This window comes from Centroberyx affinis, unplaced genomic scaffold (genome assembly GCF_046629955.1).
Source record: "Centroberyx affinis isolate AG114_WGS23_722 - 3 ecotype Tasmania unplaced genomic scaffold, CSIRO-AGI_Caff_v1 ptg004373l_1, whole genome shotgun sequence".
Lineage (NCBI taxonomy): Eukaryota > Metazoa > Chordata > Actinopteri > Beryciformes > Berycidae > Centroberyx > Centroberyx affinis.
Genome location: NW_027282067.1, coordinates 55,443 through 78,940, shown reverse-complemented (window position 1 = coordinate 78,940; position 23,498 = coordinate 55,443). Strand labels below are relative to the sequence as shown.

The 23,498-nt window shown below is 41.5% G+C and overlaps 1 protein-coding gene across 3 annotated transcripts in view; it reads right to left on the bottom strand.

Annotated features, from left to right (window-relative positions):
- Positions 1-23,498, bottom strand: part of nup214 (nucleoporin 214) — an 80,798-nt gene that overhangs the window by 21,586 nt on the left and 35,714 nt on the right. For 2 of the 3 annotated variants that reach the window (XM_071543751.1, XM_071543753.1), the window contains exons 25-31: positions 16,964-17,039; positions 11,943-12,012; positions 11,656-11,740; positions 11,493-11,545; positions 9,821-11,362; positions 647-714; positions 351-528 (exon numbers count right to left, since the gene is read on the bottom strand). In XM_071543751.1, the coding sequence (XP_071399852.1) occupies positions 351-528; positions 647-714; positions 9,821-11,362; positions 11,493-11,545; positions 11,656-11,740; positions 11,943-12,012; positions 16,964-17,039 (2,072 nt within the window). The remainder of the gene's footprint in view (positions 1-350; positions 529-646; positions 715-9,820; positions 11,363-11,492; positions 11,546-11,655; positions 11,741-11,942; positions 12,013-16,963; positions 17,040-23,498) is intronic. The other variant, XM_071543752.1, reaches the window with a different exon arrangement.

Here is a 23,498-nt window from a genome sequence, read left to right as displayed (position 1 = left end):
AAATTTGATACATAGCGATAGCTTACATCGTAGCCTATGTGTTCAACCCCCTCGAACATGTCAAACTCATGCTGTGTAACTTGCTAGGCCAACAGTGTAATGAGTTTGTAAGCAGTGGCTATCCCTGATTTTGGAGCAAACCGGGATCTTGTCTGTGACTCCATTTGCTAGTAACAATAGTCCTTCCTGTCTTACTTCCTTGATATGTAAATAAATCACTTTTGAAAGCTTCTTGTTCTAATACAGACAGTTTTGAATGTGAACAGTGTCACACTTAATAAGTGCCTGTGTATCCTTTAATAATTAATTAAAGGCATTACAGTCTTGTTTTATTCATTGTGTAAGCCTACCTGTCTGACCAGGCTGGCCAAAACCCCCGGGAGAGGCGGCGGTGCCAAATGGGTTCTTGTTGGCAGCATCTTCACTGGGTTTACCCCCCAGGCCACTGAAGAACCCTCCACCAGCAGAGGAGCCCGCTGCATTGGCTGAGCTTGAACCGAACAGACTCCCACCAGATGACGGCTGCTGCTGGGAGAGAAATCTTTGTCATGCAAGGTGTCCAGGAGAATGGGATAAATAGGAATTGTAGTACCATGCTATTTATAGGCTGCTCCATGAAGTAAAATGAACAATCAGTGGACAATACCTGTCCAAACACATTCCCCCCACTAGGCTGTTGGCCAAACACTGAGCTGGTGGAGGAGCTGCCGAAAGCTGTGAGGAGAGGGAAAGGAAAAATACAGTGAAGATACAGACATATTCTGCAAACTCTGTCCTACTAACAGTCGCATAGCCTGTGAAACCAGATGTGTGAACATTCAATGAACAATGGAGTTGGCTCCATCCTATGAAATCTTGCATTCTATGAAATCTTAACTCTGTAGGTGTGCAGCTGGATGGTGTCATTCCAGTGGCATTAGAATAAAGTGACAGGAGCACAATTTTCCTTGTAGGTTACAGATGCCTAGGGGGAAAGGCATAGTGAAACGTGAAAATAAATCCCCAAGCTCTTCCCTTTTTTCTGTGGTAATGTCCACAATGGTAGCCCACTATAGATCCAACCACTGTCCATAGATGCCAGCACCTTTCCCTGCAGCCTCCTCTTGCAAATGTGTACCATGCATTCAGCCTAAGCCTACAGCATCGCAATTGAGCCTAAGCCTACAGCGTCGCAATTGAAACGATAGGAGCCTGGTTAGGGAAGTAGTGGGAAAGAGGGATACTGTACTTTTTCTGTGAGCTACACAGATAAGGAAATACTAATGTATGACAGCACTGTGTGCATTTGGGCCCTGATGGACTGGCAACCTGTCAAGGGTTGCCTTTTGCCCAATGCATGCTGGGATAGGCTCAAGCCTCCCTGTAACCCTGAATACAAATAAGTATTAATAACTATTAAGACTTAATAGTGACTACAAGCTATGTTTCATTAATGAATTTGAGTGGGTGAGAAACGTAAACATATTTAAAAAAACAAATTCAGTTTCAGGTGTGTATCATTTTTCTTCCACATTCTGACAGCAAGCTGACACATTAACAGCTCACTGTGTGGTAAAAATAGAGCTACTTTTTACGCAAGTTGCACAGTGAGAGGTACACACCAACCACAGCAACACAGCAACTTAGTTTCTCCCAAATGTTTATAGCGAAGGCACAGTGCCCCTGCTTAATTCCAGAGGGCCTAAAATAAAGTTTGAAATATTATACACTGGCCTACATTTAAAAAAAAAAAAACAACAACATAAAACCCCAGACTTAAAGGATAAGGCTGGTGTTTTTTAATACATTGCTTACCGTCAACAAATCCAATGAAAATAACAAAATCAGCAATGATTTTGTTTTGCCAACAAGTCTCGTCCATGTCCCAGCAGCCATAGAACTCCATTGTATTTAAAAAACGGTTAAAAACACGTCAAAGAGCCATGCCGTTGCTCTGGGCAACATATTTCATCATCGCGATGCACCGGGCCAGCTGACTTTTTCCTCAAACAACTTAATAAGCCGGCTGTAAACACGTTTGCGATCTCAGGAAAGTAGTTCCGTAGCACTGAAAATAGACCCCGTAGTAATGAAGAATTTGTTCCCATTTGAATTTGATTTGGTAATAACTACAACAGCCTGAATTTTCGCGGTAACAGTTAGCAATTTTTAAAATTGAAACTATGTCTTTGTGAGCTGTATTTCAAGGTTTTTAGCTTACAATTGGAGCCAATGACTTCCGGGTTGACGGCTAAAAACGGTACGTGGGAAGTCAGAAAGTAACGGGAGTAGAGCAAACGCATTGTTGATTTTGTTATTTTCATAGGATTTGTTGATGGTAAGCAAAGCATTAAAAAAAAACGGCGTTATCAAGACGACCTCCAGAGAAAGACAGGCTGTAATTCACCCAGCAAAGATTGTGTTGTTCGGGTCTTATTAACTTAACTCAAAAAGGTGAGATGCAGTGTGTTGAGTCTGTCAGACTCAGTTACCATTATGTGTTTGTAGCAGGTTTCATCAAGGCAGCAAGTCTCAGTGTCAGAGAAAAAGCAGAAAAACTATATTAAGCTTTTTTCCCCAGTCGGGAAATCTTGGAGGTGTCTGGTTGGAATTCCAGAAAGATCACTCTGCCGCTAGTCACTATAGATCATTATAGTGGGTGGCTCATAAAACAGGACACAGTGAGATGAAAAATAAATATAAATGTTACCAATTTTGTATAAAGCTGTATAAATTTATGTTTCAATTAGTAAGTCAATTTATTGTTCACAGGGATATTTTGTAGACTGTGCAGGACAGAACAGACAGACAGACTTTTGACCTTTGTATAGGTGCTCAGGACCAATTACAGGCAGGATAACCTTAGCTGCCATGAGGACAGAGCACCACAAGGCTCGTTTTGGCTTGGCAACTTTAAAATCTAAAAGAATGCACTATTTTATCTTTAGACAAGGCATTTTTCTTAAGTGAACTGAGATGTGCAAATAGCCAGCAGTAATGTGTGTGTGTGTTGAATGATTACATTTCTGGTACATTCAAGATTTCTTTCTGCTTTCATACTTATTTCAGATGTGTCAATCCAGGATGGATTTCATCCAACCATTCCCATGGAGAATGTGACCATCATTGGTGGCTTTAGATGCCTCTACTGGCTTTTCAATTATGAAATTACACATCACACCAATTAGCCTATCCAGCTTGCTTGACTTAGCAAAGCTCCTTGGTTGTGATTATTATTGGCTCAGCTGCCCCCTCCCTCTGAGGCATTTAGCTCCTCCACTAACCACTTTCCTGGGGGAAAATCTGTGACACGCACAACTGTTTTGCTTGTTAACATTTATTAGGCTAGCAATGATTATGAACAAAATGACTGTCCCTCACAACAAAAGCTGAAGTGACAGCAAAGAAAAAGACATCCCCACGGCTTCAATCCTTAAATTTAGCTCTAATGAGCAAGAGATTAATGAGAGGCCATTCAAGTTCACCAGTACAGAAACATTTTGGCTACTTAAAGTCTGACAAGAAACAGAAGTATGGATTGTAAACGGTGTCAAAGATCTGTGCCAAACCCGTTTCATCTTTTGGAACGGTATCAACCTTTACACCATGCTAAACGTAAACAATTGTAGAAACAAAAGGGACTGGAGCACACCGATTGATTCACAGCCTTTAATTGTGCAAACAGACTAACGTTTCGACACTACTGTGTCTTCATCAGAGTCAAAGTGGACAAAGACATGAGGCAAACAACATATAAAGTCAACCTAGACCAGGTGTACAATTGTCATTGGATAATTGGTTGAACAGGGTCTATTACAATCTATTGTATAATGAATCCAAGGGTGGGAGTTGCCATAGTCAGTGTCCAAGAGCCACACCCCTAACAACATGTCAGAAACAAAAGAACATAGACCTATCTTAAAGTTACAAAGGTAAAAGTACAAAAAGTACAAGTACAAATATCCGTCAGATATGACAAATTAGAGGAAACATGACAAAGTCAGTTCTTCATTTATGCCATCTGATGGATATTTGTATTTGTACTTTTATCTTTGTAACTTTAAGAGAGGTCTATGTTCTTTTGTTTCTGACATGTTGTTAGAGGTGTGGCACTTGGACACTGACTATGGCAACTACCACCATTGGATTCATTATCCAATAGATTTGAAACCTTGTTCAACCAATTATCCAATGACAATTGTACACCTAGTCTAGGTTGACTATATATATTGTTTGCTTCATGTCTTTGTCCGCTTTGACTCTGATGAAGGCACAGTAGTGTTGAAACGTTAGTCTGCACAATTAAAGGCTGTGAATCAATCAGTGTGCTCCAGTCCCTTTTGTTTTCTGGAAGTTTGCTGTCCTCGAGCTGAGAAGCACCTGATTCAGCCACATTTTGCTGGAAGATGTGGAGAACCCTGTAAACGATTGCAGTCCCAAAAGTGCTGGTAGTCAACCCCCAGTCAACAACAACAACAATGACATGCAATGGACATTACCTCTGAGCAGCAAACCTTAGTATAATTATTTTCAGGCACTGTGCCCTACAGGGAGGAAAAAAAGGAAGGGCCACAAACACATCATAAATGCCACAGCGTATTGCATTGTAATGTAATGCTACCGATTAGCAGAGTCAAATTTAGTGCAGCTTGGCAATAGGACTCAACAATGCAAGTATTTTAGTTGCATTTGCTCTTAAAAATAGACATTTGCTAATTAGAAAAATCACCTATGCGAATATAGATTTTGAGAGATACACTATAGTTATTTGTATAAACGCTTGTAAAAACGTCTTGGTTTGCTGTGGATAGTTTAAAACGTGACAACTACAGAAAACATTTCCTAGTGGAATTAAAATTTGTAAGCCTGCATGCATCATTTCCACATAATGTCCGCAGGTTCATACGTGCCCGCCTGCCTGCCCACGCCCGCCCATGGCTATTGAAAAAAACAAAAACACCACCACCATAACAAGACCATCTGTGAGGAGACCCACGGGCCACCACAACTCATGCAGACCTCTAGACTGTAATGTAGGCATATTGTATGATTGCTCCAATTTTTACATTACCAATTTCAGTCATGGAAGATTGCCACAAACTTGATTAAACTCGATGACAAAGTGATTATTACCAATCAGAGGATGTGTCCAGGTAATATGACTTACATATTGGTATCAACTGCTCAACTTGAAATATTAATAATAATAATAATAATAATAATAACAATAATCTAATCTGAATGTTAGCCAAGTTAGAAAAGACAGACTGTCCAGGACAGATGTTAACTTGAGATCAGGAAATGTTATATTATCTATGAGTAGCTCCATTTATAACCTAATCCCTGGTTAATCCCTGGTTAAATTTCCTAAATACAAAATGACAAAAAAACAAAGGCAGGAGTGTTATCCCCTGTGTGATGATCCTCCCTTGAAGACACATTTCCCATCCTGGTGATGTTCCCACAGAAACAATGCTTTGTCCTGCAGGCATATGTGAAAAGTGAGTGTGTGTGTGTGTGTGTGTGTGTGTGTGTGTGTGTGAATGAGTGTGTTTAAATGAGAGAAGAAATATTATTTTTCATATTGAGAAATATAATTTCACCCATTCTATTCCTTCTCCTTTGCAGCTACACTGAAGCGGCATGAAAGCTGTGGGGAATGACAAAAGTTTGAAAAATTACAGTGGCTTAACACATATCTCAAGCGACACAAATTTTCTAGTCACTATTATATGACTTGCCATGCCCTTTCTTAACCCACTGTTGTACAACAGAATGAGCTGACTTTGGGAAGCCAGACCCCCAGCATAGTCAGGAGTCAGGTCAGTGACAGCCTGTGACTAACTGCTGAGCTGATACATTAAGATCAGCTGTCCATGTCTGTGGCCTACACAGCCCTGCGTGTGTGTGTGTGTGTGTGTATGTGTGTGTGTGTTTAGAGTAGTTGGGAATTCAGGGAATCCTTGGGAATGGGGCAACTCCCTCATTGCCACCTAGGGTTGGGTGATTGGATACATCAGGGATCCAAAGCCACGACTGCACTACCTTCCTCCCTATATTTAGGCTGCAAGTATGCTGATACAAAGTGGACTTTTCAATCACAATGCAAACCCATTTGAGTTTATTTGCCCATGCGTACTACATATAACATACAACCTAACACATTGTGGGAAACAACAGAATGGGGACACACACAAAGGTCCAAAAATAGACCTAATGCTCAAGTTGAATTTAAATTTAGTACGTGCTAATTTTTTTCATGACTAGGAGGACTTAAACTGCAAGTTAAAATGTACAAACACAATTCCTTGCTCATTTAAAAGCTACGTCTCAGTAGCAATCATCGTGCCTTAGTTGATGACTGGTTGATGACAGAATGTACACCATCTCCACCCTTCTTTGTCTGAGAATGTCACTCCACCCCAAATCTCATAGCCACTGCCACACCTCCAACCCCCTTGGACAGCGACACACTCACTCTTTTTACCAAGGGGCAAGGAATGGCTCTTAAAATGTGGCCACAAAGTAAAGAGGGGCCCTGAATCTCACTAGGTACCAATTCCTTCCTTCCTCTAGTTGTTTCCAGTGGGAGTAGGTGCATGTGTCTTCGATGCATAGCATTTTGCTTTGGGTTTTGACACCGTGTTGAGACACACAGCAATATTTTAACAAAATAAAGGCCAACATCCACCAGAAGCGTTTCTGATCTGGTTTTTAGACATGCGTATGTCGGAGCCAACACTGAGCCATTGTATTCAGTGCTGCTGTGTCCAACGGCTGCGGATGTAGTACTGAATTATTTTGACTTGTGGCTCCATCTAAACACAATAAAGAAATAGAAAATCAATGTATTATATGATCTCTTTTCCCGAAATGTCAGTTTCCCGATTGAAACCAATGAATGCATGTTGACAGCCTTTTTTCCTAAACCTGCTCTGTAGCCTAGTTTGTTGTCTGTCTTGTCAGCTCTGTGCCTAAAAATGTTGTTGTCAATAACCACTTTACTGAGTCAAGTGTTCAGTCTCCTGATTGAAGCCATTGACTGAGATGAAAAAAAATGTGAGATCGACCAATTAAAATTTATTAAATAAACATACATTCCAGCTGATGCATGGCTCACCCATAGTGAAATAAATATCAAAAAACACTTTAGAAAAACACCACGAAAAAACACAAGTCTGGCTGTCTCTGCTCTGCTGCATGCGTGCTGTAAACACTGCTGGTGGACAGATTACATCCACGACCCCAACATTACATGACTACGAGGGATACGGATTGCACACTAGTTAGAGGCAGTGGACATCGGCCTTAACAGTCTTTACACTGCACTCATGTTAATTCTCTATCTGAGTGCTGAGCAGTTTCACACATCTCCAATAACAAAAACGTGTCAACTTACTTCTTACACACACCATTACAAACACATGCGAGTTGGGAGCGTTTTAACAACGGGAGGCTCTGTCAGATTGAGTGCAATGCTGCTGGTCTCAAACAAGCGGATGGGTAAGAAAGGCATGTGTGTGCAGTGAGTTTACAAGCAAGATTAGCGAGATTAGTCTCTGGTGTGACAGAGAACATAACAAGAACATAACATTAGAGATCGCTTTAGATGAAATTCTATGTATTGACCAACTTTTGATTTTAAAATAACAAATAAACCTATGTATGGGGAACATTGCTACGCTTTTCTGTGGCTTTGATAAGGGCACAATTGCTACCGAAAGCAGGTACTGGGGCATGAGTTCAAAACAAATCCAGAGAAAGCATGGACAATTTTTTTTAAAATGACATCAGAAGCTCTCTAGTGGCTGGTCTATAGATATAGCTACTCAAGATTTTTGCACACTCCATAGTTCCACTCTTTAAATTATTTTTATGATGTAGCTCAATATATAAAAACAAGCAAACTAAAACTCTATGTTGATCCTGCGAATGAATATTCGATTTTTATGACTAACATCAAACACTACTAGAAAAAGAAAAAAACACTCCTCCCATTACATATCCACAGCTCTTTTAATTCCCCTTTGAGTTAACTTGCATTGGCTGTTGCCACAGTCACTCCCAGATTTCAGTCTTGCTGAGTCTTATGCAGCTTCACACTACACAAGCCCGACCAGACTCGGCCAGACAAAATCAAAGATGTTTAAAAAATTCGGGGCAAATGGCCAGAGTCTGCAGTCTTGAGCCTGTTCACACTATAGGATAATCTATGCCAACTGTCAGGCCCGAATGCGACCTATCACCATGATAGATGCCTTTCCTAATGATACAATTCAGAGTGGCTCCATCAAGCCAATACCAGAGCCTTCAGCCTGGCAGGGGTGAGTACAACCAGTGGAGTTACCAACTCGCAAATTAGCCCCTGCCAAAGAGGCCACATTTCTTATATTTCCCCTCGTGCCCGCCGATCGCAGGACGCTGGTTACAGTCAGGGAAGCTAATTCTGTTGAAATCTTCAAATCTAGACTCAAAACATATTTATTCTCGCAATCATACGACCTACCATAGCACCATTGGCTTGGGATCGACACAGTCTATTCTCTTACCTTAGACAGTATTTATATAGCAATTTGCCGTTGGGAACATAGCATAGGGCTGCCTCCTGGTTACAATGTGTCTAATCACTTCCTATCTGCTTTGTGTACGAGTGTGTCTGTGGCCAAATATGTCTGTGTTTTGTGCTGCTTTTGCACAGCTGTGTGTGTGTGTGTTTGAGCGGCTGGTTTTCTCCTCCCCTTCTCTCAGATTCCAGTGCAGTCTTCTTGCTGTCAGCGGACGGGTACTGCCTCGGCTCTGATGGTCGTCTGTGCTGGCCTTCCCATCCCATATGCTGCTCCCACCTGGATGTGTTCGTTGTCTTTGTGCGCAGCTGTTTCTCTCCCCTTTCTCAAACTCTGTTGCAGTGCAATGGTCGCCAGTGCTGGCCTTAGTCCTATCCCTGCTGCTGCTCCCTCCCGACGTGTTCTGACTCTGTGTGTTCTGTGTGCAGCTGTCTTCTCTCCCCTTCCCAGACTCCGGTGCAGTGTTTCTACCTGCCATTGGACAGGCGTTGCTCTGGCCCTGGCGGTCGTCAGCGCTGGCCTTGGTCCCATCCCTGATGCTGTTCCCTCCTGGATGTATCTCAACAACTGTGTTGGGCTGCCTCAGCCTGCCCAAGGTTTCTTCCAAGTTTTTCCTACTAGGTTTTTCTTGGGAGTTTTTCCTTGTGTGCACCTAGGGTCTAAGGCTGGGGGTGCCGGGTAGGTTAGGCTATGTAGAGTAGGTAGATTGTTTGTCTTGCTAAAATCTCCTCTTGTCTACCTTGTGCTTTTCACTATGCTTGTCCTATATCTTTCTGTTCACCACTGATATTGTTTAGTTAGACCGAGCTAGGCTCATTCTCTGTAAAGTCCTCTGAGACATGCTTGTGATACAGGGCTACATAAATAAACAAACTTGATTTCCCCAGTCATTCATAACAGGCCTATGTTGACAGGATATGATGGAATAATCGAGTTTGTGATCCAATTCATGTAACCTTGTAATTCAATACAGCAGTACTTTACCGGAATAGATATAATGCAATCTATCCTATTTGAAAATAAATAATATAACCATGTTTTAGGTAGTTTGGAATTAGGCACTATATTTACATACAGAGGCCATGGAGCCTCCCTATGCACGATTACCATAACAAAACACACACTTCCACACAGCCATTTATATTGTTTACATATGTTAAAGAAGTCTGAATTGTTAGGTCACATTGTTCAGTGCTAATAAATACAGTCATTGAGCCCAAACTCTTACCTTACTTTACCATTTAGCAGTAAAACACAAAGTACAGACACACACTCACCTGAGGGCTGTCCAAAGCTGAATCCTGTAGATGAGGTTGTGATAGTGTTACTCCCAAACACAGACCCTTGTCCGAATCCAGAGCTTGGCTGTCCAAATGCTGGGGTGGCACTTTGCCCAAACGGCCCTGTGCCAGTGCTGCTGGCTGTGTTGGCGCTGTTGGTGCCAAAGGAGAAGGAGCTGGCATTGCTAGCAGTGGAAGCGCCAAACAGACTACCACCACCTCCTGTGGTAGCACTACTGGAGCTTGCTCCAAACCCAGCCTGGCCAAAAGAAAAGCTGCTGCATGTGCCGGTGTTGCTGCCAGGCTGGCCAAAGCCACTCACCTGGCCAAATATGGTTTTGCCAAAGCCAGTTCCGGAGGGGGTACCAAACCCAGTTGAGCCAAATCCTGTAGCTGCTGGGGCTGAGGAGGCTGGGGGCACAGCAGGTTGCCCAAAAACAGTGCTAGCAACAGCAGTTGCAGCGTTAGCAATGGTAGGGGTGGGGGTGGTGGCTGCAGGGGCAGCAGTGTTGATAATTGGTGTGACTCCAATGCAACTGCTGTCTGTTGTTGCAGGAGCAGGCTGAGTAAAGATGGAACCTGGTTTGTCAGAACTGGGCACCTGGAAGGCTGGTGAGGCCGACTGGGAAACAGCCTCTAGCGAAGGGGTGGCTGTGGCTGGGGGGGGTGCAGGAGCAGGGGTCGTTTCTGGGGTGGTTTCTATTGTGGGGACAGCAGCAGCTGGTGTTGGAGGGGTTGCTTCAGCTGGTGGGGTGATGGAGGCAGGAGGGACTGGGGTGGGGGCAGGTGAGGGCGCAGATGCTGGAGGTGTTGGGACTTTAACTGTGGTTGCTGTAGGTTCTGTGGTGGCTGTGTCTGTTGCAGGACCTGGCTCAGCTATAGCAGGTGGGCTAATTCTCTCTACAGTGGGTTCAGGGGCGGGTTCTGATTCAGGGGTCGGGGTGGGATCTGAAGGGTGTGTGGGAGCTTTAGGCTCCTCTGGGGAGTCTAGAGGGGCTGCAAGAAGACTACTGAAAGACGTGGGTAAAGCTGAAGCAGTTGAGCTACACTGGGGAAGGGAGAAGGCCAGCTTAGTATTTGATTCAGGAGGCTTGAAGACACCGCCTGAACTCACTGACGCTGCCCCCTTGGACAAGTCTGTGCCTGTACAATCTTCAGTGGGCTTCTGGACAGCTGCACCAAAGCTAAACTGTGCTGCTCCCTTGCCTAGACCAAGTCCATTCTCCCCAAAGTTAAATGAGGCAGCAGTGGGTTTGGCAGAAGGATCTTTAGCCTCTTCTCCCTGGCCTACGCGTAGTCCAGAAAAGCTGCCCAGAGTCTCTCCTCCAATTGCTTTAGGGGGCTGGGGCTCTACCCTGAGGGCAGGTGTGGTGGAGGAGGGTCTGACTGGTTCTCCTGACATGTTGGGAGGTGGGGTGGGGGAGCCAGGGCCTAGAGCAGGGGAGGTGGACTTGGGGGTGAGGGAAAAAGGCTCCTCCCCTGTCTGGCCAAACATCATCTTGCCACTTCCGCTGAAGGAGAATTTACTAGCATCCTTCACTGGAGTTAAAGATTTATAGAGGGGAGATAGAAGAAAAAAAAAAAGGAAATGATTGATCAGGGCATCCAAGTTTGATTAAATCTCACTCTATTGCATGTACCATATATCAAGCGGTTGTATTTTTTGTACCTTGTGAGATTCCAGCTCCCTGAGGAACTGAAGTGAAACTGAAGTTTGAGGACCTGCAAAAGAAATCAGCAAAGAGACCAGACTGTTGAACATGAAAATAATTAATGTCAGGTGCCCTTTGCATCTCAGAATGCCTCTTTAAATAACCGTTAAGTCGACTCACGCTGCAGCGAAGGAGAAGCCTTTACTGCTGCTTTGCTCCACTGAACTGGTGGGGACCACAGGAACATCTGCTTTGGGCGGTCCACCTGAAAGATACAGATGGGAAAAAGAAATTAATGAAGACACACAACTGGAAATTATTCAGCATTATTCAGAATTACACAATCCTTTACTCAAGGATCATAACCAACCCTTGGATTGCAATTGTATTTATTTATGGACTACACTCAGTTAATAGGAAAAGGACCACTTAGATAAGATGCATATGTAAAATAACACCATACTTACCAAAAACGAAGCTTGACTGGGGGGCAGTTGCACTTTCAGTGGACACCTTCAGGATACCTTGGTTAGGATTCTGAGGAGACAGTTCCAAATAAACATTGACTTTTATAGCTTTACTCTATATAATCTTTAAACAAAAAAAAACATTAAATGTCCCTGATATGGGGGAGTTAAAAAGTAGGCCTGTATAGCCTCCTATGAACAGACCACTATAGGTTATAGCAGGCGCAGTAAGCTATAACCTCAGACAGACGCAAGCAATAAACACACAGAAGTCTGTAATGCTTATTAATGCATATAACATTTTCTATTAAACATAATTCTGTTTCTACTCATTTAAATAAAACACAAACCAGGCATTTTTCTAGTTCAGAATACTAAAACGCACTGTATGTATGTGCATAAATGTGGCTGTGTATTCCTACGCTTGGGTCATCCCCATAAACTTGAACCTGGGCCTCAGTGATGTAGATTTGTGTGAGGAATTCCCCTGCCCTTCTCACCCAAGTGCAATTTGTAACACATAGGAGGGAGCTGGGGCATTTCTCACCCCTGCAGTTAATGGTGTGTCTTCACACAGGGAAGCTGTGAGCAAACTGTGAATTTCCCGGAGCTGAATGGTCTTTACAGTTGTGAGCATATAGATGGATCAAAAATACACAGTAGGATTTCAAGATTGGCTTTTCTTAATCATTGAAGCTGCTCTCTGTAGTTTTGGGAAGAAATCTCAACCTCAGATAAAAAGTACTACTCATCCTTTTGAAATTTCTATGGTGCGGCTATATCTACAAACAGTTCGGAAATGAAGCTGACCAAGCAATTAATCTACTTATTACAAAAACAAATCAGTTCTCTTTTTAATGGACAAGTGGCACAAGAAATGCGCTGGCTGTCCCTGAGTCTCACACTTTTGATCTGGTTTAGGCTATTTAAATTGAATATGGGCAGTTGCCCCATTAAAATGATTCTTATAGATAGTGTTTGATCAGGCCAAATAATTGGAGACTATATTCTGTTAGTATTCTGCCCTCACTGGAGTGTTGAGGTACTGACTAGCTTGGCAGATAGTTAAACAGGTTTCTTCAATAATCATCATCATAAGAGGCAGCAGGTAGACTAAATATTAGGATGTTTACTGTTGAAAGCACAATGAAACTGAAACAAAATAAATTCCAAATTACAATGTGTCTCTGCCTTTCTTTTACATTGTCCCCTAACGTTACTTGTTTTTGACTCAATATATGTCAAATACACACAACACAAATATACACAGTAGGTGCTGGTTAGTTGGTGTAAATGTTAACTGGATTACTATTAGTTTGTATCTAGCTAGCGATTAGCGCAAATGCTAACTTAACATTAGAAACGCCATAGCATGCTAACGCGATTAGCATTGCTAACGTTTTTATATTTATTAAAAGTCAAAGAAGAAACTAGGGACTTTTCAGGTACGTATTAAAGCTAAGAATCACGTAAAGATAAGTGTTTAAACGAAATATTACTTATTACTTACAGACATATGTTGTTTAGGGATGAAGTAAACATTTGAAAGTAAATAAAAAAAACAGCCGTTGGTAACTGCAGACCTAACTATGGCAAGTCTAGAAGGACAACAGCGCCAGCAAGCGACGTACAGTCTATCAGGTCTCTTAAAGGGGCAGCACAGTTATGGCTTTAATTTTAGCAGGTCTATGAAAGTTAACAACTAGGATGATGTAAAATAAGTTTACTCCTCCTCTCCTTTAGGTTTGACCATTTTAACATCTATTCAACAAATATTCTGTTGGATAGTCTCCCAAAAAAATACTAGTAGAAAAAAAAATTGGTATAGATCACATTCCCTGATTGTATCTTGCAGGTCTCACAGGGAAAATGAATTAGCCTCTTTCCATCTGCGTGAAAACACACAGAGAGCGTGCTATGAGTTCACTTCCTCCTCTCTAGTTCTATTATGAAAGTCAAAGAAATAAGACTAAAACAAGGCTAAAAGTCTAACGGCCCTGTGACATAGAATTTTGTGGAAGCTTATCTGCTGGGAATTGAGAGTCTGCCGATTGAAAGTCTGAAATATAACCCACATGACCAAAAGTGGAGAACAGACTGACCGACCGACCGACCGACAGACATTGTGATGCATAGAGCCCCTGCTGTCACGGGCCTAAAAAAAATGAAATTTACACACTCTACTTTCACATGTAATAATGGAAGGAGCTTCCATTCCATAGCATTTCTGAAACTTTTCCTCCATCACTGAGTGCAGTGGCATTTTCCCCAGTGAGTAGTTATCTCAACCAGTATTCAGTTGGCACAGCTCTCAGGCAGCTCTAGGGCATTAGCTAAGTAGTGTGTCAGCAACCACTGCTTTTCTTTGAACTCCTCGATTAAGTCAAGTCAAAGTTTATTTAAAGTGCAATATCACACCAGGGTGTCTCAGTACACTTCACAGCAATGAAACAACACTAAAAGAATCAAGCAGAAGAAGCAGAGGATTAGCAAAGGAACCCATATTGCAGTATTAGATATGGTATTGCAACTAGCTTGAGCTGGTTGGCAAGTAGGCCGTTCAAGTACTCTGATTCTGCATTCATGTCATATAGTTTTAGCTGTAAATACAAACTGCTGAATGATCAACCCCCTAGTGGTAATTACAAGTGGAATATGTGGGGATTTTTTGCAGGCTCCGATATCTCCCACATAGCCCACAAATTGCGGAAGTGTCAACCCAAGAGGTAAACGCAGCAGGGAATCCACCGATGCCTGCAGTCCAAGGTATTAAAAATCCAAATTATCAGTTATATTCACACTAATACAATCAACCATACAAACACATAAAAAACACTTTCAAGCTGAATCAATGAAACCCCTGATTCTTCTGCTCATTCCGACATGAATGTGGTAGAAGACCAGCAGCCAGCACGGTGTGTGATCAACACTAAAAAAATATCAAATGGACTATTGTAACTTAACTGTCGGGACAATTGTTCAATCACAGTGTGAGTGTTATTGTGTTGAAAGGGCGTTTTAATCGCTTTTTGGGTTTGATTGGTAAAGATTGCTTTGGCCCTCTAATTGTGTATTGGAGAGCAGTGCTCCCTCTGAACTGGAGGTATGTAATGCTCTACAGTGAAGTGACGAGATTTTGAACACAATCGGTCGTCATGATGCTAACAACTAGGAAAATAAGGCCCAGGTTGAAAATAATCTTAATAATCCTTTAAGTAAATATTAAATAGTGTTGGGTATCGTTAAGATTTTACTGAATCCGGTGCCATTTTAGATTCTCCTCATCAATCAGATTCTTTATAAATTCCCTTATCGATTGCTACTGTATACATTTTCAGGGTTAAGAGATAGCATGCAGCTTTAGTGGAGTTAACTTTGTTTATTACTCCAGACAGACATTGCTGTGTAAATTTTCTTTTGTCTTCAAATTACTTTGCAAAACAGCTAAGGAATATTTAGCAGAATGCCTTACTTTAGAGAACAAAATACGAGAATAAGTTAAAAAAATTCAAGTAACTGGAGGTCAACCTAACAGAACAAAAACAAAATTTTTGCCACTGCCTGCATTTATCACTTTATTGGGTCAAGCACGCTCTACCTGTAATTACAATATTCCATCATCACTTGAAGGCAGCATCTGCTTGTTACTGTAGTGATATTTGCCACAGCGCAAAACAAGTACGCCAAATCTAGGGGATAATGATGTAACATCAGACGCAATCAAAAGCAAGAGAATAAAAATGAGTCTTAAATCATTGTTTAAAGATGTTGATTCAGATAATCTGATAACTGTGCTTGACCATGCAATAATGCTTTGTAATTAAAAGAACTTTAAAGCTGATTCTAAAATTCACTGGTAGCCAACACCAAAGGACAGCACTAAAGTAATGTGAGACCTATGTTTGTGAGACCCACATTTTGGATCAATTGGAATCGACCCAGAGAAGCCTGGCAGAGGCAAGTAGACAAAGCCTTGCAGTAGTCCATGTGCGACAACACAAAAGCATGAATAATTTTCTCTGTGTAGGCTTGGGCCGCTGTGAGAATTTAAAAACCGGTCCAGTAACCATCAAAATATCTGCCAAAACGGTAATATCAACTTTAAGCCACACGAGGGCGTACTACAATGGCATGTTAATGCAAAATATGTGCAGGCAGGTTAAACACGTGTTAACACAGACGGTCATTACACCATGGTGCAGGGTCATATGGTCTCAGACCAGGAGAGATAAGCCCCAAATGAAAAAAGCCATGAAGCTTTTTTATTTTTTATTAGCAACTTAAGAGTTCTATGTGAAATGGTTAGAGCAGCATTTCTCAGACACCAATAAGCCTTCAGACCGTCAAGAAGCCGGTTCAGAGCGGCTTTCTGTGCTGTGTGATAGGAGAACTTTACACAATATGAGGTGCATGTTATGATGTGTTACACTACATCGCAAAGATAACCAGTCAGAAACTACAACAAACTATCACGTATGTTTACTGGCTTACTAGTCGAGAGGCTAACCTTCCATGGCTTGCACTAGCCCGTGCCTCTAGATCCGGGTGCCGTTGAAGAGTACTTTTTACATGATAACTTTTCCTGGCCTGCAGGACTGCAAGACCGGTCTGCATTAGGCTTGTAGTAGCTGTGTAAAGGCTAGTGCGTGTCCTGCGTTGCTTAACAACAAAAGCAGTAGTAATCTGTGTGTGAAAGGGTACAAATGTGTTGTCGCCCTCTAGTGGTCAGAAAATTGGGCTGTGGGAACCCTGAGAGACTTGCGCTGGGCAACATTTTAAATAACCAAATATGAAGGTAATTTAAATCAGAAAAAAATCGGCAGGTAATTTCCACCAGCGATGAGTTCAGTCTATCACCGATCCCCAATGTATTTGTCCAATCGCCCAACCCTAATGAGCAGAAGAGCAATATTTGTGGAAGGACTGACAGAATGACATGGCTGTGCGGGTGGACAGAGAAATGAAAAGATGAATGATAGAGGGTTAACTCTTTGAGTGGATGGATAGGTGATGATACTCACTCGTTTGGCCTGGTTTGAAGCCACTGTTGCCAATACCTGCTGGATCACCTGAGCTGCTGGAGCTGGGACTGAGGAACTGTAAGAGAGAGAGAGCGAGAGAGAGAGTGTGTGCCAGTTAATCAAAGCATGTTTTAAGAAGTGATTTAAAAGATCTAAAAGGTGACATTTTGTGTCTCGGACCCAAATATGCGAATATTTTTATTGTTAGATATGATTTTGTCCAGAATCTCCATGACTGTATTGTAGGTAGAGAGATAACAGAGAAACTATGATCAGAACAGTCATTCTTCTACATTTTCTAATTGTGTTAACTTCTTGTAAATGAAATAATGCTGAAGTTTAACAATTCATCAGTTTGCTGGGGACTCCCTGGAACCCCCTCAAGGACCCCTGGTGGTCCCCGGACCCCACGTTGAGAAACACTGTTTTAAAGCAAGGCTGAACTGACCAGAAGCTAACGTAAAAACACCTGAGCCTGAGTGATCATATCATGTCTTAAAAGCATTGTTGCTGCATTTTGAACAAGGAGATGGCTCTCTTCCTGAGACATGCTCAAGGTTTTGCTATAATGAAATCAGATTTTTCCATGCCAGACCCTGAAAAAGACTTCTCTTTTGCCATGCTTCATAACTGGAGAAAGTAGGACATGTTCATGGTGCATTTTCAATCTTTTACAAACTTATGCCAAATAGTTGACAAGATATGATATTTACCCACTGAAAATATATCGCCAAGTAGGTACAGGTTTTACTACACTATACTACTACGTCTTGTGTGTATGATTGGGTGAGTGGGTTTTGGCTTTTGTTAGCAGTGAACGAGGGGGTTGGGTGAAAACCTAAGTCAAAAATGGTCTTATTTCTTTCATATAATACTCTGTATTAATATTCTGCTTTTTAGGGACTCACCAAATCACATAAAAATTGCTGAGCGCTGAAAAATATTTGGTGACAACTTTGGGTAGTTGAAGTAATAATCCATCACATTTTCATAAAAATTCATAAAAAACTATTGTCGATTGACATCACACAAGCGATTCAACCTATACACAGTTCATGAAAGCTTTTACATTTGCTGTTCTAAACACCTATGACTGGGTAGCCATTTCGCAGGAAAAATCCTCTGGCACACTGGAAGTGATGGAATTTTTATTTTTTTTTGCCTTCATTGATAGGTAGTAGAGAGAAACAGTAAAATGAGGCCACAGAGAGGGGGAGGATATGCAGCCAAGGGCAAGGGCTGGATTTTAACCCACGCTTCTGCGGGAAGGAATTTGCCTTAATGGTACACGCTCTACCAATTGAGCCACGGGGCGCCCCAGGAAGGAACAGTGTGAGAAGCGTCCACAAGCGATCAGGAGTGAATGCGAGTCACGGTTTATGAGTAGATGCTGTTAATGTGTGATTTTGAGCGTTAGCGGTTAGCTTAGCACAAATTGAAGTGGTGAAGTGGACTTCTGCTAAATTCTTCTGCTGAATTTTGTCAAAATCTGACTGGCTAATAACTCCACCATTTTTTTCTCAATCATTCCAAAAAATTGTATTTTTGTTCGGGCATGTCCATGGACCATGCATACCAAATTTGGTGTCATTTGGGTTCAGGAGGAGGGGAGATTGTCAAAAGTTTTTCCAAATTTCCAAGACGGCGGAAAATCTGTCCAGGTGGACGTTATGGGTCACAATTGTAAATTTGTTCAGTAGACCAAATGACAGCTATATACCAAGTTTCAAGTGTCTAGGTCAAACAAGGCGGCCTGGAGGAACGTTTAAGTTTTGCTGCATGTTATAGCGCCCCCTGTGGCTGAAACGTGCCAAAACTGCTTGGAGACCTGCTTACTAGGAATTGCGTTGTGTGCGCCAAATTTGACAAATTTTGACCAATCAGACTAGGAGCTAGAGCCATTTACAATAGGGGAATAATAAGAATCTGACCAAAAACAAATTTGCTTAGGTATTCCCAGCTGTGCTGGGAATACCTAATAACTGGTGCGATCGCCACCATGGTTGAACAGACAAAGATAAGGCCGGTACCAGCAAAAACCCAAGCTGCATTAACAGAAACTACAAGTCAGAACAAACAGATTAATTGCTCAGAGGAAGGCAAGCGTGCTAAAAAGGAAAGGGATCGTCTCCAAACCCAAAGGTACAGTGAACATCACCCTGGCCATGAAAAGTACTCAAAGATTTTATTTTCTTTTGGACAGGTAGGTTTCACTGTTGTTTATAAGCTGCAGTCTACATCAAGTAACTATATTATAATAGTAGGCCAATGCCTAAATTGAGTTGCATCTTGTTAGATCTATTGCTAGTCTAAGTAGTGGTAAGTAAAAAAAGGTCTAGTCTAAAATTACTGTAAGCAGTAAGTCGGTCATGTATTTGCCTGTAATAGATATGCAGTAATGTAACAGTTATCGCATCGTTTCATAAAACATGCTTAATATTTTTACATAGTGTAGATATTACAGCCTCTGCAGACATGGTTGCTCTTAGGCACTAGCTTAAATAGTAGCATTCCATTAGTAATTTCGCTTGTCTCAGTTGAATAGTACATGCTTGTATGTTTGGGGGTGTGGGAGGTGCTGTCAGTCCAGTGATAAAGTAAAAAGTAATGGCAAACCGTTGTGATGTGATTACTGGGAAGTGCAGTGCAAAACACCACACCAATGACACTTCAAAGGTTTCAACAAAATAAATACATCATTGAAGAAATCTGTTAATGTTGCTTTCCTCACAGCCAATTGCTATCAGTGTTATTGTACTCAGCTTCACTTGTTATTGGCAAAGCAACAACGTGATCTATATTTTAACCGTTTACAGATACCAAGAATTCCAAGTGGCTACTTGCAGCCTTGTGGAGAATGTTTTTCCCAAGTATTCGTGTACACAACCAACATTCCAAGAAGACAAGCACAACGCATCATTCACCTTTGAGATGTGCCGTCTGCTGAGAGGATGTTTGAGGACGAGAGCAATGTACAGAATTCATTTTTATTTGACCTATAGGCCAGGTTTACCATAAATGCACACAAATTAATTTTTCAAGTTACTTTTGTATCTCCATTTGGTAAGAGGTAAACCCCATTTACACCTGGTATTAAAATGTGATCTGTATCTGGATTATCTGGAAAAAGAAAAATGCATGTTACTTTAAGGTGTAAATGCACACAGCTCTCATTGCAATCGAATCGAGTCAGTCAGATGTAAATGCAATCTGTACGGTGTGTTTGCATTGCTCTTCAGGTAGAAACATCATCGCTCACTCTGGAGTTTGCCATCCTCTCAGTTTCACTGAAAGACACTGAAGCATGATCCACTCCCATCAATCATCATTCCATTCCTTCATCAATAGTGAAGGAAGTCACCGTAGTAGCACTCACAGGAGCTGCAAGCGCTATTGCAGTAAAAACGACCTGTTGTCATTTCTGTTGCATCTATACAGTATCACGTCCAATGACCCTATACTCGCCATGTTTGTTTATATTGACAATGCTACCTCCCCACCTACTTTGCTAAAAATGAAATCTGATGCAGACAGAATGCAGACAAGAACATATCTAAATGTCAGGTGTAAATGCAAAGGGTGTGATCGGATTGGTCATTATCCAGATAGCATATCTGGATATAGATCGCATTTTAATATCAGGTATAAATGAGGCCTAAATGTTCACTTGGCCCACACAGGCAAATTAATGCCCACCCAAGTAAAACATTTTTTAGATTCATTTTGGGTGTTGTGATGATGCAGTGCATGGCATTGGTCAATAGTCAGTTGACAACAGAAGTAAAAGTTTGAAACGTAGGCTACAATATACTGAGGAGGTAAGCAATTCGTAATCAGCTGTATTTGGTACTTGCTTCACCAAAGAAGCAATAATCAAATGGGAGTATAACAATCACCTAATGTTGCAATAGCAGATTCGTCAATGCTAGCCTCATTGGCTTATACTAGAGTGAGAGACATTAGTGCCTAAACGTATGAGATACTGGGTGTGATAAATGTATTGTCAACAACCCTCCCTGTTGAAAAAAATAATCAACATATTGGAAACACTGCATGTGTAAGGCTGTGATCACATGGAATGCGATTTTCTCCTACGCAAATGCAAGGCGCAGCTGTAAGCATTGTTAGTAACAGAGAGAGCAAGAGCTCAAAGGGCACAAGGAGAGTTGCATCATTTTTGTAGCCATGGAATTATAAATGCTGGGTTTAACTAGATAATCTTCAGTAAAAAAAAGGGGATAACATTGAAAATAGACAACAACAAGTTAAGGCTAGGTCACAACTAGGAAATTTTAATGCCGATTACAAGCCCATCCAGAGTCTGGGCTAGTCAGACCTGGGGGGTACTGGGGCCTAATGGTCGGCACAGATTATCCTTGATTGTGAATGGACTCAAGACTGCCGACTGACCATTTAGCCCAACCTGATTTTTCAAACATGTTTGTCAGGCCAAGTCGGGTCGAGCTTGTGTAGTGTGAAGCTGTCCAAGCCTCGGCAAGACTGAAATCTGAGGATGACACTGGCAACAGGCAAAGGGAGATTAGATGTAGGGAGAAGAAAAAAGAGAATGAACTGGAAGAGTAGTCATGTTTAACAACAACAATGCCCACTCATGTAGATAGTTTATATTATTAAGATTCCCAATTCCCCTTGCTCAACTATTAAGAAGTTGCTATACAATTTCCTTCTTTCATCTTCTTTCCATCTTATAAAATTGTATTAAATGGCAATGTGCCTGAATCAATGCAATTACAATGAAAGAAGTCTCATGCAAAATTCTTGTAATAATGTCACTTCAAAATACATTTGTAATGTAAATGTGATCTGTAGCTGCTGTACCATGGAGCACGAAATGATAGAACACCCATTGTGTAGCTGTATTAACAGTGAACTCTTCTAGATGAATGGGTAAATGTTTTTAAACGTCAGAATCAGGTAGTGTGTGATCCCTTGTCTTCATGTGTGACGCACATCTTTGTCCCGTCAGCCTAGATCAGTCTTGTGGTCTGACCTAGGCTGAAGAGGATGAGAAGCCCATTCCTTGTGGTTTATTTCTCTGTCTGAAACTGATGTAGTGTGTGAGGAGGCTTAAGTTAAGACATGTTTAGCTTGGAGCACCCCAAACTCACTGCTTGCAAAGCACAAGGTGCATACTTTGGAGGAGACGCGTGCCTGCTCAAAAACGCATCCTATGAGATCATGGACTAAGACTATTCTGCACCTAAATAACAAACCAGTAAGAGGTCTACTATGTCCACAGTATTAAGCCTACATTTACATTGTTTAGCATGCAATGTGTCTGTTCTTTTACTGCTCCTCATGGGTGAGAAATAATTAAGGGGAAAAGTTAACATTTTGTGATTATTCCTAAAGAACTGGAAAGGAAGTTAAGGGTTACAAAGTAAAGAAACTATTTTTTCTTTATATATATAGTATTGACACCTACTTTCTACTGCTTCTAGAGTCATGTACCAAATTAAAAATAAGTGATTTTAATGTGTCATCCTTGATAATTCTAAGAACTGATCTAAACTAAATATTTTTACCTTACACTTTCTGATAATATGAATGTCATGAATAACATCAGTTAACAAGCAAAGAGACTGGCTACACCGATATTGGAGCGAACACCAAGATTTGGTGCACTTTTTCTATAGCATGAGGGCAGAGTTTGTCTACCATCACTGAATGTCAAATTATTCATGAATTATTCATGAAGATAAGTTTCTCTGTTGATGAGGCAACTGTCACCGATTTCCTCGGGGTCGCTGAGTAGCCCTATATGGACTACCAAAAACCTGGTCTGGGCTACCAAAATATGCCTTTGGGGAGCTTGATGGACACAGAAATTCATAATTTGCTGACTAGCTAGGGCTGGGTATCATTTAAAAAACTTTGGAACCAATAGAGTCTGTGAGAGTGAAAGAGTGTGTATGAAAGTGTGGGATAGGGGAAAACCCACTTTTATAAATCAACTTCTTTTCTATGCCATGTCTTGTTTACTCGTTATTGTGAGCAGGGCTAATTTGGAAAAAGGCCCCAGGGGGGTCTGCCCAAATATCAACCACAAAAGTGGAGCACAGCCCAGTCAGGCATAAAGAGTGGGATGCAGGCAAAGCAGGAGAAAGGAAGGGGGTGGGTGGGAGGGAGTATGTGAATAATGGAGTGAATGAGGGAAGCCAAAAGGAAGATAGAGCTTAACACTGAGGGAGGAAGTGGAGAGTGCTATAGTGAAAAATGAGACATGCCCATCAATGAAATGGATAAATAAGCACAAGACAAATTTATAAGGTCAAGAGAGGGTATGGACATGGACAGAATGTTTAACACAGAGCATTGGGAAGACAAAACTGAATAAAAAAGAAACTATTGACAGGACCATATGGCAAAGATGCTATTCTAGAGATGTGGAGAGCTTGAGAAAACAAGCTAGGAAAGCAGACATCAGCTGATCTGAGAAATACAGGGAGAATGAGCAAAAAGTGCTGAAGGCCAAGAGCGAGAGCGAGAGCCATAAAGACTGCTGGCCTCTGCT